Source organism: Tachysurus fulvidraco, chromosome 24 (assembly GCF_022655615.1).
Source record: "Tachysurus fulvidraco isolate hzauxx_2018 chromosome 24, HZAU_PFXX_2.0, whole genome shotgun sequence".
NCBI classification, from domain to species: domain Eukaryota; kingdom Metazoa; phylum Chordata; class Actinopteri; order Siluriformes; family Bagridae; genus Tachysurus; species Tachysurus fulvidraco.
The window spans coordinates 18,361,652-18,381,388 of record NC_062541.1 but is presented as its reverse complement, the minus strand read 5'-3'; the positions used below and the strand labels follow the sequence as shown (position 1 = coordinate 18,381,388).

General features: G+C 40.4%; 2 protein-coding genes across 7 annotated transcripts in view; both read right to left on the bottom strand.

The window, feature by feature from the left end:
* Nucleotides 1-4,354, bottom strand: part of cspg5b (chondroitin sulfate proteoglycan 5b) — a 36,661-nt gene extending 32,307 nt beyond the window's left edge. For 2 of the 5 annotated variants that reach the window (XM_047808196.1, XM_027144408.2), the window contains exon 1: nt 3,927-4,354. In XM_047808196.1, coding sequence (XP_047664152.1) covers nt 3,927-4,005 — 79 coding nt within the window. In that variant the 5' untranslated portion in view covers nt 4,006-4,354. The remainder of the gene's footprint in view (nt 1-3,926) is intronic. The other 3 variants (XM_027144407.2, XM_027144409.2, XR_007139418.1) reach the window with 2 other exon arrangements.
* Nucleotides 4,355-5,756: 1,402 nt separating this feature from the next.
* Nucleotides 5,757-19,232, bottom strand: smarcc1b (SWI/SNF related, matrix associated, actin dependent regulator of chromatin, subfamily c, member 1b). Of its 2 annotated transcripts, none has more exons than XM_027144386.2 (28): nt 18,998-19,232; nt 18,123-18,242; nt 17,958-18,043; nt 17,716-17,797; nt 17,479-17,571; nt 17,327-17,396; nt 16,707-16,776; nt 16,531-16,606; nt 11,852-11,977; nt 11,684-11,763; nt 10,851-10,966; nt 10,644-10,703; nt 10,527-10,561; nt 10,332-10,447; nt 9,815-9,886; nt 9,564-9,677; nt 9,220-9,373; nt 9,025-9,135; nt 8,869-8,928; nt 8,510-8,768; nt 8,173-8,334; nt 7,582-7,631; nt 7,381-7,480; nt 7,081-7,217; nt 6,796-6,930; nt 6,488-6,638; nt 6,183-6,335; nt 5,757-6,066 (listed from the first exon to the last, which is right to left on the bottom strand). In XM_027144386.2, exons 1-28 carry the CDS (start codon nt 19,145-19,147, stop codon nt 5,999-6,001), a joined length of 3,006 nt encoding a protein of 1,001 aa, XP_027000187.1. In that variant the 5' UTR covers nt 19,148-19,232; the 3' UTR covers nt 5,757-5,998. The 2 variants fall into 2 exon arrangements, with proteins under 2 accessions (XP_027000187.1, XP_027000189.1); XM_027144388.2 differs by having other exon boundaries at nt 7,381-7,471.
* Nucleotides 19,233-19,737: the final 505 nt, after the last annotated feature.

Genomic DNA, 19,737 nt, shown 5'->3' with positions numbered 1-19,737 from the left:
ATGATTGAATGAATGTTTATTGGGTCCATGGGAACACAATAAACCCCAAACCACTCACATGCTAATAATATATAGATTTAAAAACATTTACTGAAAATGATATATTTTCAATTCCATTTACTTGTATGGTGCTTTTAACAATGAACATTAAAGATGTAACATTTATCCCTAATGATCGTCTGTGATGGTGATGGTGGGAAGAAAAATCTCCCTGAGACAATATGAGGAAGAAACCATGAGAGGAACCAGACTCAGAACCTCATGCTTATTTAGGTGACACTACAATGTAAATTTTAGTGTATGTGATGTAAATGTAAATAATGTAAATGTAAATAATTTAACTGTAAATAATGTAACTGTTAATAATGTAACTGTAAATAATGTTAATGTAACTGTAAATAATGTTAATGTTAATAATGTAACTGTAAATAATGTAACAGTAAATAATGTTAATGTCAATAATGTCACTGTAACTAATGTTAATGTTATTAATGTAACTGTAAATAATGTAACTGTAAATAATGTTAGTTATTAATGTAACTGTAAATAATGTTGATGTAAATAATGTTAATGTTATCAATGTAACTGTAAATAATGTTAATAATGTAACTGCAAATAATGTTAATGTTAATAATGTAACTGTAAATAATGTTAATGTTAATAATGTAACTGTTAATAATGTAACTGTAAATAATGTTAATGTTATTAATGTAACTGTAAATAATGTAACTGTAAATAATGTTAATGTTATCAATGTAACTGTAAATAATGTTAATAATGTAACTGCAAATAATGTTAATGTTAATAATGTAACTGTAAATAATGTTAATGTTAATAATGTAACTGTTAATAATGTAACTGTAAATAATGTTAATGTTATTAATGTAACTGTAAATAATGTAACTGTAAATAATGTTAGTTATTAATGTAACTGTAAATAATGTTGATGTAAATAATGTTAATGTTATTAATGTAACTGTAAATAATGTAACTGTAAATAATGTTAATGTTATTAATGTAACTGTAAATAATGTAACTGTAAATCATGTTAATGTTATCAATGTAACTGTAAATAATGTTAATAATGTAACTGTAAATAATGTTAATGTTATTAATGTAACTGTAAATAATGTAACTGTAAATAATGTTAATGTTATTAATGTAACTGTAAATAATGTAACTGTAAATAATGTTAATGTTATCAATGTAACTGTAAATAATGTTAATAATGTAACTGCAAATAATGTTAATGTTAATAATGTAACTGTAAATAATGTTAATGTTAATAATGTAACTGTTAATAATGTAACTGTAAATAATGTTAATGTTAATAATGTAACTGTAAATAATGTTAATGTTAATAATGTTAATGTTAATAATGTAACTGTTAATAATGTAAATGTAAATAATGGTAATGTTAATAATGTAACTGTAAATAATGTAACTGTTAATAATGTAACTGTAAATAATGTTAATGTTAATAATGTAACTGTAAATAATGTAACTGTAAATAATGTAACTGTAAATAATGTTAATGTTATTAATGTAACTATAAATAATGTAACTAAATAATGTTACTGTTAATAATGTAACTGTAAATAATGTAACTGTAAATAATGTTAATGTTAATAATGTAACTGTTAATAATGTAAATGTAAATAATGGTAATGTTAATAATGTAACTGTAAATAATGTAACTGTTAATAATGTAACTGTAAATAATGTTAATGTTATTAATGTAAATGTAAATAATGTAACTGTAAATAATGTAACTGTAAATAATGTTAATGTTATTAATGTAAATGTAAATAATGTAACTGTTGATAATGTAACTGTAAATAATGTTAATGTTAATAATGTAACTGTAAATAATGTTAATAATGTAACTGTAAATAATGTAACTGTTAATAATGTAACTGTAAATAATGTTCATGTTAATAATGTAACTGCAAATAATGTTAATGTTATTAATGTAAATGTAAATAATGTTAATGTTATTAATGTAAATATAAATAATGTTAATGTTATTAATGTAACTGTAAATAATGTAACTGTTGATAATGTAACTGTAAATAATGTAACTGCTAATAATGTAACTGTAAATAATGTTAATGTTAATAATGTAACTGTTAATAATGTAACTGTAAATAATGTTAATGTTAGTGTAACTGTAAATAATGTAACTGTAAATAATGTTAATGTTATTAATGTAAATGTAAATAATGTTAATGTTAATAATGTAAATGTAAATAATGTTAATGTTAATAATGTAACTGTTAATAATGTAACTGTAAATAATGTTAGTTATTAATGTAAATGTTATTAATGTAACTGTAAATAATTTAACTGTTGATAATGTAACTGTAAATAATGTTCATGTTAATAATGTAACTGTAAATAATGTTCATGTTAATAATGTAACTGTAAATAATGTAACTGTAAACAATGTAACTGTTAATAATGTAACTGTAAATAATGTTAATGTTAATAATGTTACTGTAAATAATGTAACTGTTAATAATGTAACTGTTAATAATGTAACTGTAAATAATGTAACTGTAAATAATGTTAATGTTAATAATGTAACTGTTAATAATGTAACTGTTAATAATGTAACTGTAAACAATGTAACTGTTGATAATGTAACTGTAAATAATGTAACTGTTGATAATGTAACTGTAAATAATGTTAATGTTAATAATGTAACTGTAAATAATGTAACTGTTGATAATGTAACTGTAAATAATGTTAATGTTAATAATGTAACTGTAAATAATGTTAATGTTAATAATGTAACTGTTAATAATGTAACTGTTAATAATGTAACTGTAAATAATGTTAATGTTAATAATGTAACTGTAAATAATGTTAATGTTAATAATGTAACTGTTAATAATGTAACTGTTAATAATGTAACTAAGTAATGTAACTGTAAATAATGTTAATAATGTAACTGTAAATAATGTTAATGTTAATAATGTAAATGTAAATAATGTAAATGTTAATAGTGTCTATGTTAATAGTGTATATGTAAATAATGTCAAAGTTAATAATGTAACTGTAAATAATGTTAATGTTAATGTAACTGTAAATAATGTAAGTAAGGTCATTAAAAACTGATCCCTGCCTCCCTCTGATGTAGCCCTTCAGCCTCTCTTTGGGATTAAAGCACTATTCAACATTATAGTTTATACAAATCTGTAAAATGTGACTCGATGAGTTGAGAAACACAAACAGAACATCAGAAGAGATAGAGAACCATTTAAAGGTCTTAGAGTTTAAATAAGTGAGGGCTCTTCTCCTGCTCCCAGCTATCAGTGTACTTCACCTTTTATAGAGTTTTGAAGCGTCACTACATCAAATGAGCTGTCAGTGGTATTTTACAGGTCATTAACATACACACAGCTGTAAATTGTGTATGATGGAAAACATAGAATTAAGATTTTACATGTTCTAAATTTTTTTGTCAGATTTGTCAATATTTACAAACAACTTCAGTGACAGATCGAGGTGCAGTGAGAGAAAAGACCAGGAGAAAGACTTCTCAGTCTGTCTGCTTGTGAGTGAGACAGTCTGACAGACAGACAGACAGACAGACAGACAGACAAGCAGATAGGCAGACTGACAGACAGGCATTCAGGCAGGCAGACAGATTGACTGACTGACTGACAGACAGACAGACAGACAGACAGACAGACAGACAGGCAGGCAGGCAGGCAGGCAGACAGACAGAAAGGCAGACAGATAGGCAGACTAACAGACAGGCAGACAGACAGACAGATAGGCAGGCAGGTAGACAGATAGGCAGACAGACTGACAGATAGGCAGACAGACAGACAGATAGACAGACAGGCAGGCAGGCAGACAGATAGGCAGACTGACAGACAGACTGACAGACAGACAGGTTTACTCGGGTCACTGCTTACCGTGTGTGTAGTAGAGAAGCAGCTGGAGGAGCAGAAGGCTGGACATCAGCACCGTGAAGCTCCTGCACGGCATCTTCATCCACAGTGTACACACACACACACACACACACACACACACACACACACACACACACACACACACACACACACACACACACACTCAGGCTTGCTCCCTTCTCTCCATCACACTCGTATCTCTCTCTCTCTGGCTTGGTTTTCTCTGGTTATCCCTCTGGTTATCCCTCAGCAGAACTTCTTCTCTTCCCGGTAAAAGCGCACGAGCGGCGTGTTGATGATGGGGAATAAAAAGACACCGTGAGTAAGTGAAGACTGAAGGCTTCTGCACCATGAACACTGCACTGACCGATCACAAGCAGTATGCACAGGGATCTGGTTAATTTCTCCCCCCATCCTCCTCCCCCTCCACTGCACGTGCACGCAACACACGTGCACGTGAAACGCGCGCGCTCGACAACAAAAGACTGCGCGCGGGAACAAACAGAGCGCGCGCGACTCCGAGAATAAACAGACTTGTGATGCATTAAACACATTAAAGAGATTTAGTTACAGAGACTGCTTCAGTTACCTGCTTTGTGTTAAGGCTGAATAAACATGTAGCATCGCTCACAAAGACACACACACAAATACACGTACACACAAATACACGTACACACACAAATACACACACAAACAATTTACATCTAAAGAAGGATCAGAACAGACTGTGATAGAAAGTGCGAGTGTGTGCGTGCAACAAGTCTATTAAAGATTAGTTCAAAGCTCAGCAGTGCTGCTTGTAGAATAAATAACAATAAAAAGTGGAGGGATGAAGTGTTGTCAGTAATCAGTGATGATGTTTTAGCCTGCAGTGAAGTTGACTCTGAACCCACAGGATAAAGGTGTGTTACAGTGGAGTGTGTAGTTGATGTAGTCAGGAGCAGATGACTGATCACTGTCACGCTGGAGCTGATCAAACACCAGACAAAGAGGTTTAGTCTTAATCTAATCTGCAGCGTCTTTACATGTTGAACACTTGATAAGACTGATCCCTGCAGTGAAAAACATTACAGATGTCTGCATCAGGGCGATCTAAAGAATCATCGAATTTTCCTGAATATAGACAAATAGACCCATTGACACAAAAATTATTGTTCCACATTTAAGTACAATATTAAACTTGAATCTGTATACAATGTTCTGTAAAGCTGCATTGACACAATGTCCATAGTTAAAGCGATATACAAATACTTTTAATATTTGGTCAGTTATTTGCTGAGAAAATGATCCAGAATTGCTGTGTGTGTTAATGAAAGCTTGTGTTCCCGATCACTCTCTGGTGTGAGTGCAGTGACAGAGGTGATGAAATTGTCCTTGAGAACTGAAGGGAAATCACACCAACACCAGCAACATCTCTCAGAGGTGACCGTTAATCCTCCATTTGTACAGTTTGTCAGAGTGCACTGGTGGAGTCCATGGCTTTGGACCCTGTTCCAGCCCAATGATCATCAACTCAGTCAGGTTAGAAATCTCCAACGATACTCTTTTTGTAAAGATCAGATGTTCTTTAAATCCAACAGCATGCTCACTCACCTGATTTTCACTGCAAACATGGAACACTAATATCAGCTACAGATTAACGACTACAACACAAATCACTCCTGTAGGATCATCTTTATCTCCACAGTCCCAGAGGCACTGGGAGCTCAGTGGTTAAAGCCCCGGACATCTGACTGGACGTTTGTGATGTCCAGGTGAGGCTCTAACTGCTAAAATGCTCAGATGTAAGCCACAGAATGAATAAATATAAATCACATGTGCAGAGACAGATAGTTTTATTAAAAAAATTTATTGGCATGAGTGCTAGATGTCATTAATACAAAATCAAGCTACAAACATTTAGTGCTGACCAAAAGTGACACACAACTGGTTCAGTTGACTGTAGAGTAAAACACCATGTACACAGGACTAAAGGTTTCACTGGTGAGTTGGACTTCATGATAGATGACTCAGTGGACGCAGTAACACTGTAATCAGATTCCCAGGCAGACGATTGGTCGTTACAGGACATGACTTCAGCTGTCCATCGGGGGCCGGGAAATAGGTGTGGCCCCTTCAGACTGGGAGGAAGGTGGAGTCTGGTCTTTACACAGAAGAAGAGAAAAGAAAGTAAACATCCAGCATGTGACACACACACACACACACACACACACACTACAGAAGTGATGGAGAAGAGGGTGAGGTTTTATAGTCACTCACATGTGCCATTAGGAGCACCAGTATGCTGTGAGCCCATCACCTGCCCCGCCCCTCCACTGCCCATCACCTGTCCCGCCCCTCCACTGCCCATCACCTGCCCCGCCCCTCCAATGCCCATCACCTGCCCCGCCCCTCCACTGCCCACTGTACGACCTGAAAACAGAAACAAGCCTTCAGCTTCAGTACACAATAACTACATATAACAGGAGCTGAAGTTTAGAGTGCAGTGTGTGAATCATTATTAAAAAAGACCACTTATTCTCATCAGGTGTGTCCATGTGTGTGTGTGTGTGTATAGAATGTACCATGTAGAGGGTTAAAGGCAGGTCCACTGCTCTGTGAGGCTCCGCCCTGTTGCTGTTCCAGCTGCTGCCGTGCTTTTATCTCAGCGTACTTCACCTGCTCCATGTGGAAGTTCTGCCTCTCTGACAGCAACTGCTGCCGCTGCTGCTCCAGCTGCGCGCACACACACACACACAATGAAAGGTGGCCTGGAGAACCAATCACCGCCCTGGCACTATTATAGTAAGCTATACGAGTAAAAATCCTTTTCTTCTACTTGATCAGCTGCATGATGGAGCTGAACACATTGTACAATGCAGTGTTAACTCACAGCCTCTTTCTCCCGGTCCATGATGGTCTCCAGCTCCTCAAAATGCCTCAGCTTTATCTCCAGCTTCTTCATCTGGGTCTCTACCAGCAAAGCCACAAGAGACTTAATCTTCCTTTCCTCCACAGCAGCCAAGTGCTGAATGAGCAGAAGAGAGAGAACCGTTTAAGGGGAGGAGATGCAGGACAAACATCTGTCACAAACATCTGGGCTGAACTGTTCTTGTGTAGAGCACCTACACCTTGCTTGGATCTGTGGTGTGTGTGAGATACACAGCGTGTTACTCACTTTGGCCTTGGTGGCAGCAGAAGCCAGGGCAGCTGCAGCTGCTGTGGCAATATTCGCTTCAACCAGTTCGAGCTCCACCCTCCTCCTTCTCTCCACATGTTCCCCTGGTGTCCCCTGGGCCACTTCCAAACAGTCTTCTTCACCGTAGACAATCAAAAACAAAACACACACGCATGCACAGGAGAGGGGAAAAAAGTACATTTACTTGAAACGGAATGAATCTGCGGCCATAGTGCATATTATATTTCTTGTGATTTCAGAGTAATATATTTATGAAGTGTGTGTGCTGAAAACACAAACCAGCTTTGCTCTCCTCTTCTTTCTCTCCTTCCATCTCCTCCTTTTCATGCTTTACTCGCTCTCCCTCTCCTGCAGTGTTTTCTCCGATTGGCTGAAACACCAGCAATTAAGAACAAAGGACAGGAATAAAAAGGAGGAAAGGACGAGGATTATAGAGGATTATAGAGTAGGAACTGTCGTGTGTGTTGTGGGCCGTCACACCTGGTCATGGTGTTCTGTGTCAAACTCCACTTTGTCCACTCTGGATCCATCTAAAATGTAGATCACACAATGGGCAGTTAACTGGTACTGTGGGTTCAGAAAATATCCTCTCCTTAACTACAGTAAAGTGTTACACTCAATGGACTCTGTACTTAAACAATAAAAATATAAATCATTATATTTATCCATTTAATTCATTAACACAACTGCACATGAGACAGCAATGTACTCGGACCGTGGGCTACAGGAACACGGCTGGAGTCTACAGCCATGACACGTAACCTTCACAGGACACAGATGTGTGTATGACACTACTGCTCAGTGCCAGTGTGGAGAGACAGGTCAGAGTTAACATACAAATCTGTACATATATCTAATAACCTGTTTGAGTTTTAGGACTATAGAATATTTTATATAAAATAAAAAATATGTGCATTGCATATGAAATTACATTAATAACACAGAACAATGCAAGTTTCTGAAAATCAGTGTGAATATATTTGAAGGGGAAATTCAGAGTAAGCGCTGCCCCCTGCTGGCAGTTTCCTGCAGTACAGCCTGGGTGTGCACATGTAGTGTAGAAACCAGTACCAGGTTTCTCCTGTTGCTCTGCCTGCGGCCCAGAACTGGTACTCATCTGCAATCCGAAGGAAGGCTCAAGTTCAGATAAACTGGCCTCAGGATCTTGCATTTTGAGGTCAGGGGGATTGAAGAGCTCTGGAGAAGCTTGTTCTCGTACACGAGAGAATTCCTCTGAGAACCAGACCACAAACACCACATTACAGCAATGACATGTCCTTATAAACTGAGCAGTAAAAAGGTTCTTTTCATGGCAGGTAGGATACAAACATCCCCCCCCCCCACCACCACCACCACCACACACACACACAAACCCCTACTGTACCGACCCACCCACTCACTCACTCACCCAGGGCAGCCTTGGCAGCAGAAGATGCCACTCTGGGGTCCACGACAGAGGCGAGGAAAGCCACTGTGCTCATGACCGGGTTTCCTGACTGGCTAAAGGGAACAGGCTGGTAGGCGAGCGGGCCCATTGAAGCTTCTGAGTTCTCTAAGTACGGGTCCTCTATGGGCAAGCGAAGGAAGTGCAGGATACACTCGTCCTGTGTGCGGCTTCCCACATGCTCAGAGACCTTATTCCAGTCGTCTTTATACATCTCTAATGCCTGAGACACACACACCAGGGGGAAGACAGTATACAGTACTGACATCTACATTGCTTAGGTCTGAATAAAGTATTTAAATTTTATTGGATGCTACACTCACCTCCAGAAGCAAGAGAGTTTCCTGTTCTGTCCACTCACGTCCTGCGTTTGCTCCTTTAGTCTACAGAGTGGGTAACGAACACAACCTCAGCTTCTGGATTCAGAACAACAGACACTGAAGCACAGATAAGGGGTGTGTGTGTGTGTGTGTGTGTACCTTAGGATGCTTCTTCGCATAAATATCCGTTCGAAGACCAAAGTTTTGCAGGTCTGATGGTTTTTCTTTGCTCTTCTCTGGGAAATGGAGCATATGCTGAGAGGCTGAAACCTACACACACAAACAACATAAAAACAATCATAACACCGCAAACAGTTCCCACTACAAGCTGTGTGTGTGTTTGTGTGTGTGTACCTGTAACGGTCTGTGCTGTAGAGGGACCAGGGCTGAGGGAATGTCTGTGAGAACATTAAAGTGAGGTGTAGGTGGAGGGCCCATAGGAAGAGGTCTGCTCTCAGCATCCACCTGGTAATTAATCAAACCCCACTGCTCCAGGAATGCATGGACCCTACACACACACACACACACACACACACACACACACACACACACACACACACACACACACACACACACACACACACACACACACAATGCTTGAATCTGATTGGCCAGCTCATTTACAGTTTCTTGTAGTTGAAGCTCCACATGATGATCACTGTAGTATAAGCAGAAGAACACACACACACAAAGCTAACCTCATAAGGGCACACACATCTCCTGTGAGGTTCCGTCTGCAGGAGGTGGAAGTCAGGTACTCCTGAGGGTTTAGTCGATACGTATCGATCATGAAGTTACGATAAGCCAAATATCTAAAGACATTATTAACACATTCAGAGAATATACGTCACACTTCTGTTTATACAAAACTATGTGTACCCCGACCATATTGGTGTAATGGTCATAAAGGGTATAACGTGTTGTGTGTGTGTGTGTGTGTGAAACGCACATCTCAGGGGATTTGGACTTGTTCTTCCCGTTAAAGAACTCGGGCAGTGCTCTCCTCTCTATCCGGTGAATACTGAAGCAGAGAACAGGTTTGATGGAAGATTACAGCTCAATCCCACAATACACTCTGCATCCATTAGCACTGTCTGTGTCCCAAAAGTCCAGAAGACTAGTCCTCTCTAACACAGACATGTGACCTTGCTGTGATCAAACCCTAAAGGTAATCAGTTTATCTGCAGGGTACAGAGTTAATACACACTCCACAGATCACATTAACATGAATCTCAGACTCAGAGAAAGCACAGAAAACCACACCAGAGCTTGTGTTTATTAAACTGTAGAAATTCTGTCCATAGACTTCTGTTCTAATCTTATGGAGGAGTGAGTGAATGAATGAATCCCCAATAAAAGTGTGTGTAATAAAACTCTTCCAGTTGTGTGAAGTGGTGAATTTCAGACTGAAATGAGTCTCTACTACACACTACAGTTAGAGATGGTGTGACTAGGTGGAGATTTACCAGTTGTAGTCAAACCAAGAGGCATAGCTGGGGATGATGATGTGATGAGTCTGCTTTATGGTGCTCTCTTCTTCTTCCATGCCACGCCCAAACTCTCGTCCCTGATCCTCGTCATCCTGAACACACACACAAATACAGGCACCTATTAAAGTCAGTGTCGTGTTACTGACCCAGTGCAGCTAATACACCACTTACCCTGAATCCAGACAGGAACTCGTCTTCTTGGTCATCTAAAAAAAAGAAGAATGTTAGAGAAACCCACCTTCCACAAATGAACACTAACATGTAAAACAGACAAGCACATCCTCATACCCAAGTCAGTCATGGTTCCTCCTTTCACTGGTGTGTTCTCGCTGTCTTTCTTCAGGTTTACTGTCACCAATAAGGAAGTAAAATATCTCCATTATGATCCATGAGAGATATAGGAGGGTATTAGGTCTAGGATCAATATTACAGACTGACTACAGAAAAGGAAACAGAAATCCTTGGGGATAATAAAAACAAATAAAGGAGACACACTGTTTTTAGGCAGTTTGACCTCCTCCATGTTGGGCACAGGTACTGGGTCCTCCATGTCTTTAGTCAGGTCTTCTTCTGGCTCCACCTCTTCCTGTTGGCCACGCCTCTTATACAAACTGCAAATGAGACATCATAAATAAACTGCATGCTGGCACTGGTGTTCCTAATAATTTACAATCAGCTAATTAAGCTGCAATGTGAAATGCAGATGAAGGTCCAGAGTTTCAAGTAAAAATCTCACTGACTGTGTGTGTGTGTGTGTGTGTGTGTGTGTGTGTGTGTGAGAGAGAGAGTGTGTAAGTGAGTGAGTGAGAATTAGTGTATGTGTATGAGTGTGTGTGTGTATGTGTGTATAAGTGTGTGTGCGAGTGTGTGTGAGTGAGTGTGTGTATGAGTGTATGTGTGTGTATGAGTGTATAAGTGTGTGTGAGAGCTTATAAGTGTGCGAGTATGTGTGTGAGTGTGTGTGAATGAGTGTGTGTGTGTATGTATGTGAATGAGTGTGTGTGTGTGTACGAGTGCATAAGTGTGCAAGAGAGTGTGTGTGTGTGACTGTATAAGTGTATAAGTGTGTGTACGAGTGTGTGTGTATGAGTGTGTGTGCGAGTATGTGTGAGAGTGTGAGTGTGTGCATGTTTAAGTGTGTGTATATATGTGTGTGAGTGTGTGTGTACGAGTATGACTGTGTGTGTGTGTGTGTGTGAGTGTGTGTATTTGAGTGTATGAGTGCGAGCGAGTGTGTGTGTGTGTGTGTGTGTCTGCGAGAGAGAGAGTGTATATATATTTCTTGCTGTCTTCAACAGTATTAAGACATCAGGCCGAATGGTTCTCACCCCTTTTTCCCTCCTTTCTTCCTGGACTCAGATGGAGGAGAAGGCGAGCGTCGTCTCTTCTTCCCTGAGGTCTTGCATTCCTTTTGTGACAGAAAACAAGAACATGACAAAGTACAAAAGCAGAGAAGGAACAGGAGAGTTGGGAAACGAGAGAAGGTGAAGCTCTACCTCTTCATCTCGGGGGTAGATGTGCCTTCGGTAACTCGCGCTCCGTTTGCTATCATCCACCTCATAGTCTTCCTCGTTCATCCACTCATTAAACACATCTGTGTCGAGAACCCACTTAGCATGTACCTTAAAATAATGCAGAACATCAGCATACACCCATGAGCCTATTGTACAGAAGAACTACATGGCCAGACATATGTGCCTCCTGCCCATCACACCCATATGTGCATCGGTTTGTATAAGGGTTTAATCACCCCACTGTGTTACTGACAGGACTGTACACATTATATACTGCTGTAACCTCACACTGACAGGACTGTACACATACTACTGTAACCTCACACTGACAGGACTGTACACATTATATACTGCTGTAACCTCACACTGACAGGACTGTACACATTATATACTACTGTAACCTCACACTGACAGGACTGTACACATTATATACTACTGTAACCTCACACTGACAGGACTGTACACATTATATACTGCTGTAACCTCACACTGACAGGACTGTACACATTATATACTACTGTAACCTCACACTGACAGGACTGTACACATTATATACTACTGTAACCTCACACTGACAGGACTGTACACATTATATACTGCTGTAACCTCACACTGACAGGACTGTACACATTATATACTGCTGTAACCTCACACTGACAGGACTGTACACATTATATACTGTAACCTCACACTGACAGGACTGTACACATTATATACTGCTGTAACCTCACACTGACAGGACTGTACACGTTATATACTGCTGTAACCTCACACTGACAGGACTGTACACGTTATATACTGCTGTAACCTCACACTGACAGGACTGTACACGTTATATACTGTAACCTCACACTGACAGGACTGTACACATTATATACTGCTGTAACCTCACACTGACAGGACTGTACACATTATATACTGTAACCTCACACTGACAGGACTGTACACATACTACTGTAACCTCACACTGACAGGACTGTACACATTATATACTGCTGTAACCTCACACTGACAGGACTGTACACATTATATACTACTGTAACCTCACACTGACAGGACTGTACACATTATATACTGCTGTAACCTCACACTGACAGGACTGTACACATTATATACTGCTGTAACCTCACACTGACAGGACTGTACACATTATATACTGCTGTAACCTCACACTGACAGGACTGTACACATTATATACTGCTGTAACCTCACACTGACAGGACTGTACACATTATATACTACTGTAACCTCACACTGACAGGACTGTACACATTATATACTGTAACCTCACACTGACAGGACTGTACACATTATATACTGTAACCTCACACTGACAGGACTGTACACATTATATACTGTAACCTCACACTGACAGGACTGTACACATTATATACTACTGTAACCTCACACTGACAGGACTGTACACATTATATACTGCTGTAACCTCACACTGACAGGACTGTACACATTATATACTGCTGTAACCTCACACTGACAGGACTGTACACATTATATACTACTGTAACCTCACACTGACAGGACTGTACACATTATATACTACTGTAACCTCACACTGACAGGACTGTACACATTATATACTGCTGTAACCTCACACTGACAGGACTGTACACGTTATATACTGCTGTAACCTCACACTGACAGGACTGTACACATTATATACTGTAACCTCACACTGACAGGACTGTACACATTATATACTGCAACCTCACACTGACAGGACTGTACACGTTATATACTACTGTAACCTCACACTGACAGGACTGTACACGTTATATACTACTGTAACCTCACACTGACAGGACTGTACACGTTATATACTACTGTAACCTCACACTGACAGGACTGTACACATTATATACTGTAACCTCACACTGACAGGACTGTACACATACTACTGTAACCTCACACTGACAGGACTGTACACATTATATACTGTAACCTCACACTGACAGGACTGTACACATTATATACTGTAACCTCACACTGACAGGACTGTACACATTATATACTACTGTAACCTCACACTGACAGGACTGTACACATTATATACTGCTGTAACCTCACACTGACAGGACTGTACACATTATATACTACTGTAACCTCACACTGACAGAACTGAACACATTATATACTACTGTAACCTCACACTGACAGGACTGTACACATTATATACTGTAACCTCACACTGACAGGACTGTACACATTATATACTACTGTAACCTCACACTGACAGGACTGTACACATTATATACTACTGTAACCTCACACTGACAGGACTGTACACATTATATACTGCTGTAACCTCACACTGACAGGACTGTACACATTATATACTGCTGTAACCTCACACTGACAGGACTGTACACGTTATATACTGCTGTAACCTCACACTGACAGGACTGTACACGTTATATACTGCTGTAACCTCACACTGACAGGACTGTACACGTTATATACTGCTGTAACCTCACACTGACAGGACTGTACACGTTATATACTGCTGTAACCTCACACTGACAGGACTGTACACGTTATATACTGCTGTAACCTCACACTGACAGGACTGTACACGTTATATACTGCTGTAACCTCACACTGACAGGACTGTACACATTATATACTGCTGTAACCTCACACTGACAGGACTGTACACATTATATACTGTAACCTCACACTGACAGGACTGTACACATTATATACTACTGTAACCTCACACTGACAGGACTGTACACATTATATACTGCTGTAACCTCACACTGACAGGACTGTACACATTATATACTGCTGTAACCTCACACTGACAGGACTGTACACATTATATACTACTGTAACCTCACACTGACAGGACTGTACACATTATATACTACTGTAACCTCACACTGACAGGACTGTACACATTATATACTGCTGTAACCTCACACTGACAGGACTGTACACGTTATATACTGCTGTAACCTCACACTGACAGGACTGTACACATTATATACTGTAACCTCACACTGACAGGACTGTACACATTATATACTGCAACCTCACACTGACAGGACTGTACACGTTATATACTACTGTAACCTCACACTGACAGGACTGTACACGTTATATACTACTGTAACCTCACACTGACAGGACTGTACACGTTATATACTACTGTAACCTCACACTGACAGGACTGTACACATTATATACTGTAACCTCACACTGACAGGACTGTACACATACTACTGTAACCTCACACTGACAGGACTGTACACATTATATACTGTAACCTCACACTGACAGGACTGTACACATTATATACTGTAACCTCACACTGACAGGACTGTACACATTATATACTACTGTAACCTCACACTGACAGGACTGTACACATTATATACTACTGTAACCTCACACTGACAGGACTGTACACATTATATACTACTGTAACCTCACACTGACAGAACTGAACACATTATATACTACTGTAACCTCACACTGACAGGACTGTACACATTATATACTACTGTAACCTCACACTGACAGGACTGTACACATTATATACTACTGTAACCTCACACTGACAGGACTGTACACATTATATACTACTGTAACCTCACACTGACAGGACTGTACACATTATATACTGCTGTAACCTCACACTGACAGGACTGTACACATTATATACTGCTGTAACCTCACACTGACAGGACTGTACACGTTATATACTGCTGTAACCTCACACTGACAGGACTGTACACATTATATACTGCTGTAACCTCACACTGACAGGACTGTACACATTATATACTGTAACCTCACACTGACAGGACTGTACACATTATATACTGCTGTAACCTCACACTGACAGGACTGTACACATTATATACTGCTGTAACCTCACACTGACAGGACTGTACACATTATATACTGCTGTAACCTCACAATTTCAGGACTGTACACATTATATACTGCTGTAACCTCACACTGACAGGACTGTACACATACTGCTGTAACCTCACACTGACAGGACTGTACACTTTTTATACTGCTGTAACCTCACTCTGACAGGACTGTACACATTATATACTGTAACCTCACTCTGACAGGACTGTACACATTATATACTGTAACCTCACACTGACAGGACTGTACACATTATATACTGTAACCTCACACTGACAGGACTGTACACGTTATATACTACTGTAACCTCACACTGACAGGACTGTACACATTATATACTGCTGTAACCTCACACTGACAGGACTGTACACATTATATACTGCTGTAACCTCACACTGACAGGACTGTACACATTATATACTGCTGTAACCTCACACTGACAGGACTGTACACGTTATATACTGCTGTAACCTCACACTGACAGGACTGTACACATTATATACTGCTGTAACCTCACACTGACAGGACTGTACACATTATATACTACTGTAACCTCACACTGACAGGACTGTACACATTATATACTGTAACCTCACACTGACAGGACTGTACACATTATATACTGTAACCTCACACTGACAGGACTGTACACATTATATACTGTAACCTCACACTGACAGGACTGTACACATTATATACTGTAACCTCACACTGACAGGACTGTACACATTATATACTGTAACCTCACACTGACTCACCCGCCAAGGTCGCTCTGAACCGGGAGTTTCCTCTACATCCACATCCACATCACTGGCTGACAGCCACGTATCATAACTACAAATCACACACAGACCCAAACATTAAGAATAGAGAATTTAATGATGTGTGTGTGTGTGTGTGTGTGCACATGCAGTAAACATCTGTACACACTCACCTGTCTGGATACATGCCCCAGTGAACCATCACATGATTACTGATCTGCATGACCGGTCTAAACCAATCTTCTGGGGGAAATACAGACACGCGCGCACGCGCACACACACACAGACACATGCGCACGCACACACACACACATGCGCACGCACACACACACAGACACATGCGCACGCACACACACACGCACAGACACATGCGCACGCACACACACACACACAGGCGCACGCACACACACGCACAGACACATGCGCACGCACACACACGCACAGACACGCACTTTAAAAATGAAGTAAAAACAAAAACATTTGAAGGGCAAAAATAAATAAATCTTATACAGCAGGATATTATTATATAAGTGAATAATACACACTTCTACTAGACACCTAAAGGTTCTTCAGTGAAATCAACAGTACTTGTAGCTCCACATGATTCCCTCCACCTTAATTAAAGCCTCAGTTCCAGCTGAAGAACAGCAGTCATAAAGCATGATGCTACCCCACCACCGTGCTGCACCACCACCACAACATTTGTCTGATGACCTTAAAGTTTTGTTTTGTTTTTTAACATGGGTAAACTTTTACATACACACACACAGAGCTTACAGACTACTACACACACCTTCATCTACTGAAGTGGGAGTAGGGTAGACCTGATGGGTCGCTTGTAACCGGTCCTCTGTGACCGAACCCTGAGAGAGACGAACAACACAGAACAGTAAATTCACTGTGAATAAGACACTAAATACACTCATGTTCACTACTGTTCTCCACCTTGTGTCTCATGATGATGTCTATGAGTTTGCTGGCTTGTTTCTGGTCTAGGTCTGGTGACAGATACACCACAGGCCTGCTCAGGAGATTGTTCTAAACACACACACACACACACACACACACACACACACACACACACACACACACACACACACACACACACACACACAGAGTGATGACTGCATGTCTCCTGTGCTGTCCTTGTGCTTCAGTGTAAAGATCTATTTCTCTCAGTACCTGTACCAGTGTTTTCTCCACACTGACAAACATCTCCACGTTGCGGTCCACTCGAGATGGGTTCTGTAGGTCAAAGCGCCGCCTGCAGCAGTGAATGAAAGATTTATGGCTATGTTTAGCGGCTACTAAAAGAACAGAGCTTAGTTATAAACCTTCTTATAGACTTGTAACGCCTTGTATCAGTGCATGCCTCCTCGTCCCCTGAACATATGTATATTGGGATGTAAAGCCTGAACACTCACCAACCCTGCTCAGTTTTAAACTTGTACACAGAGCCTAGAATATGACAGAGACCACCTCCTGGTTTCATGTCTAGGAAACACTTTACCTGTGGAAAAAAGCCATGTAAAATATATTAGTCCAGCATGTAGGTGAAGCTGGATACAGAAGGTGGAGCAGCCACTCACTGGCAGTTTAGTGAGGTCCGGGTCACTGGCTTTAAGACCAAAAGCATCCTCCTGAAACTGCAGCAGCTGGATGACCAGTGCTGAGAGAGACTTGCTGGAAGGAGCATCAACCTGCACATACTGGGAAGGACAAGGTCATCAGTGTGATGGGAGATGCTGAGCGTGAGCCGTACATCAGGGGTGTTTTACTGAATAATAAACTGTGTACAGCCTGATACATTCTATGGATATCGTCATGGTAACCAAAGCAGCGCAATATTGCAGAATTGTTAGAGGCGACATGGTGATGGCTACAAAGACAAGGCCTGCTTGAAGGGGTGCAGAGCAGGCGCTTGAAGGGTCACAGGGAGACAGGAGGGCACAGGGAGACAGGAGAGCACAGAGAGGGCACAGAGAAAGGAGGGCACAGAGAGACAGGAGAGCACAGAGAGGGCACAGCAAGAGAGGAGGGCACAGAGAGACGGGAGGGCACAGAAAAAGGAGGGCACAGAGAAAGGAGGGCACGGGGACACAGGAGGGCACGGAGAGACGGGAGGGCACGGAGAGACGGGAGGGCACGGAGAGACGGGAGGGCACAGAGAGACGGGAGGGCACAGAGAGACGCTGCACAGACGTAAACAAACCCCACAGAACACGTGTGTTACCCGAGTTTCAGGTGAAAACAAGGCTCAGTCCGGTACATAATGATAGCTGATAACTGTCCCACAGCTAGTCTGCTGTTAACTGTAAATAAGTCTGACAGGCTCGAGGTTTAATACATGAAATATCTTAAAGATACTGACGTTCACACGTCGCTGTAGAACGGATATAGACACACTTAGCCACCTAGCTTAGCTTAGCGTGTGTACGTCACGTCACGTCACAGTGCTCTTTACCTTTTTGTAATGTTTCCCGATCCAACAGCGAACCGTCTCTAGCTGTGAGAGGATGTCTGTGTGCTCCCACAAGTCCGCACACGGTCCCCCGTCCTTCTTCCGCCTCAGTGCTGCACTGCCGGAGGCCGAGCCCGCGGTCTGCGCCGCCATTGTTACAGGGGAAGCGTTATAACGCCTCGGAGGAACAGCGTTCAGTGGACGCTGTGAAAAGTTGACACACTCAAACGCGCATGCGCAACATTACGTCTGAATAAAAGCTCCCACGATCTCGCGATACTTCGTACAGAGATGAAACATTAAAACATCTCATCACTCCTGTAGTTTTGTGCTACAAGCTTTTTGTGTTTCTCTCTTTATTAATATAAATGTTTATATGAACTGTACAATATATTGGGATTATAAACCATGTGAACACGTTAAACTGGCTTATAAACCGGATTAAAGCCCGATAAACACATTAAACTGGCTTATAAACCGGATTAAAGCCCGATAAACATGTTAAACTGGTTATAAACCGGATTAAAGCCCGATAAACACATTAAACTGGTTATAAACCGGATTAAAGCCCGATAAACACATTAAACTGGTTTATAAACCGGATTAAAGCCCGATAAACTGGAATAAAAACTGGATTAGAGGCCAGTTGTTCAAAAAATTTAATCTGGATCAAAATGATCCGGATTTGGGAATCCCAATTTTTTCTATTCAGGATCAGGTAATCCGTCTGAATTTTATGCCGG

What these genes read in the sequence shown, in the direction of transcription:
- smarcc1b (XM_027144386.2), bottom strand. Translation starts at nt 19,147, where the DNA reads ATGGCGGCGCAGACCGCGGGCTCGGCCTCCGGCAGTGCAGCACTGAGG. An exon ending in TGCTGCCAAGGCTGCCCTGG is followed by an intron (nt 8,335 to 8,509) that starts GTGAGTGAGTGA and finishes TCTGGTTCTCAG; the next exon opens with AGGAATTCTCTCGTGTACGA. An exon ending in AGAAGAGGAGAGCAAAGCTG is followed by an intron (nt 7,218 to 7,380) that starts GTTTGTGTTTTC and finishes TCTACGGTGAAG; the next exon opens with AAGACTGTTTGGAAGTGGCC.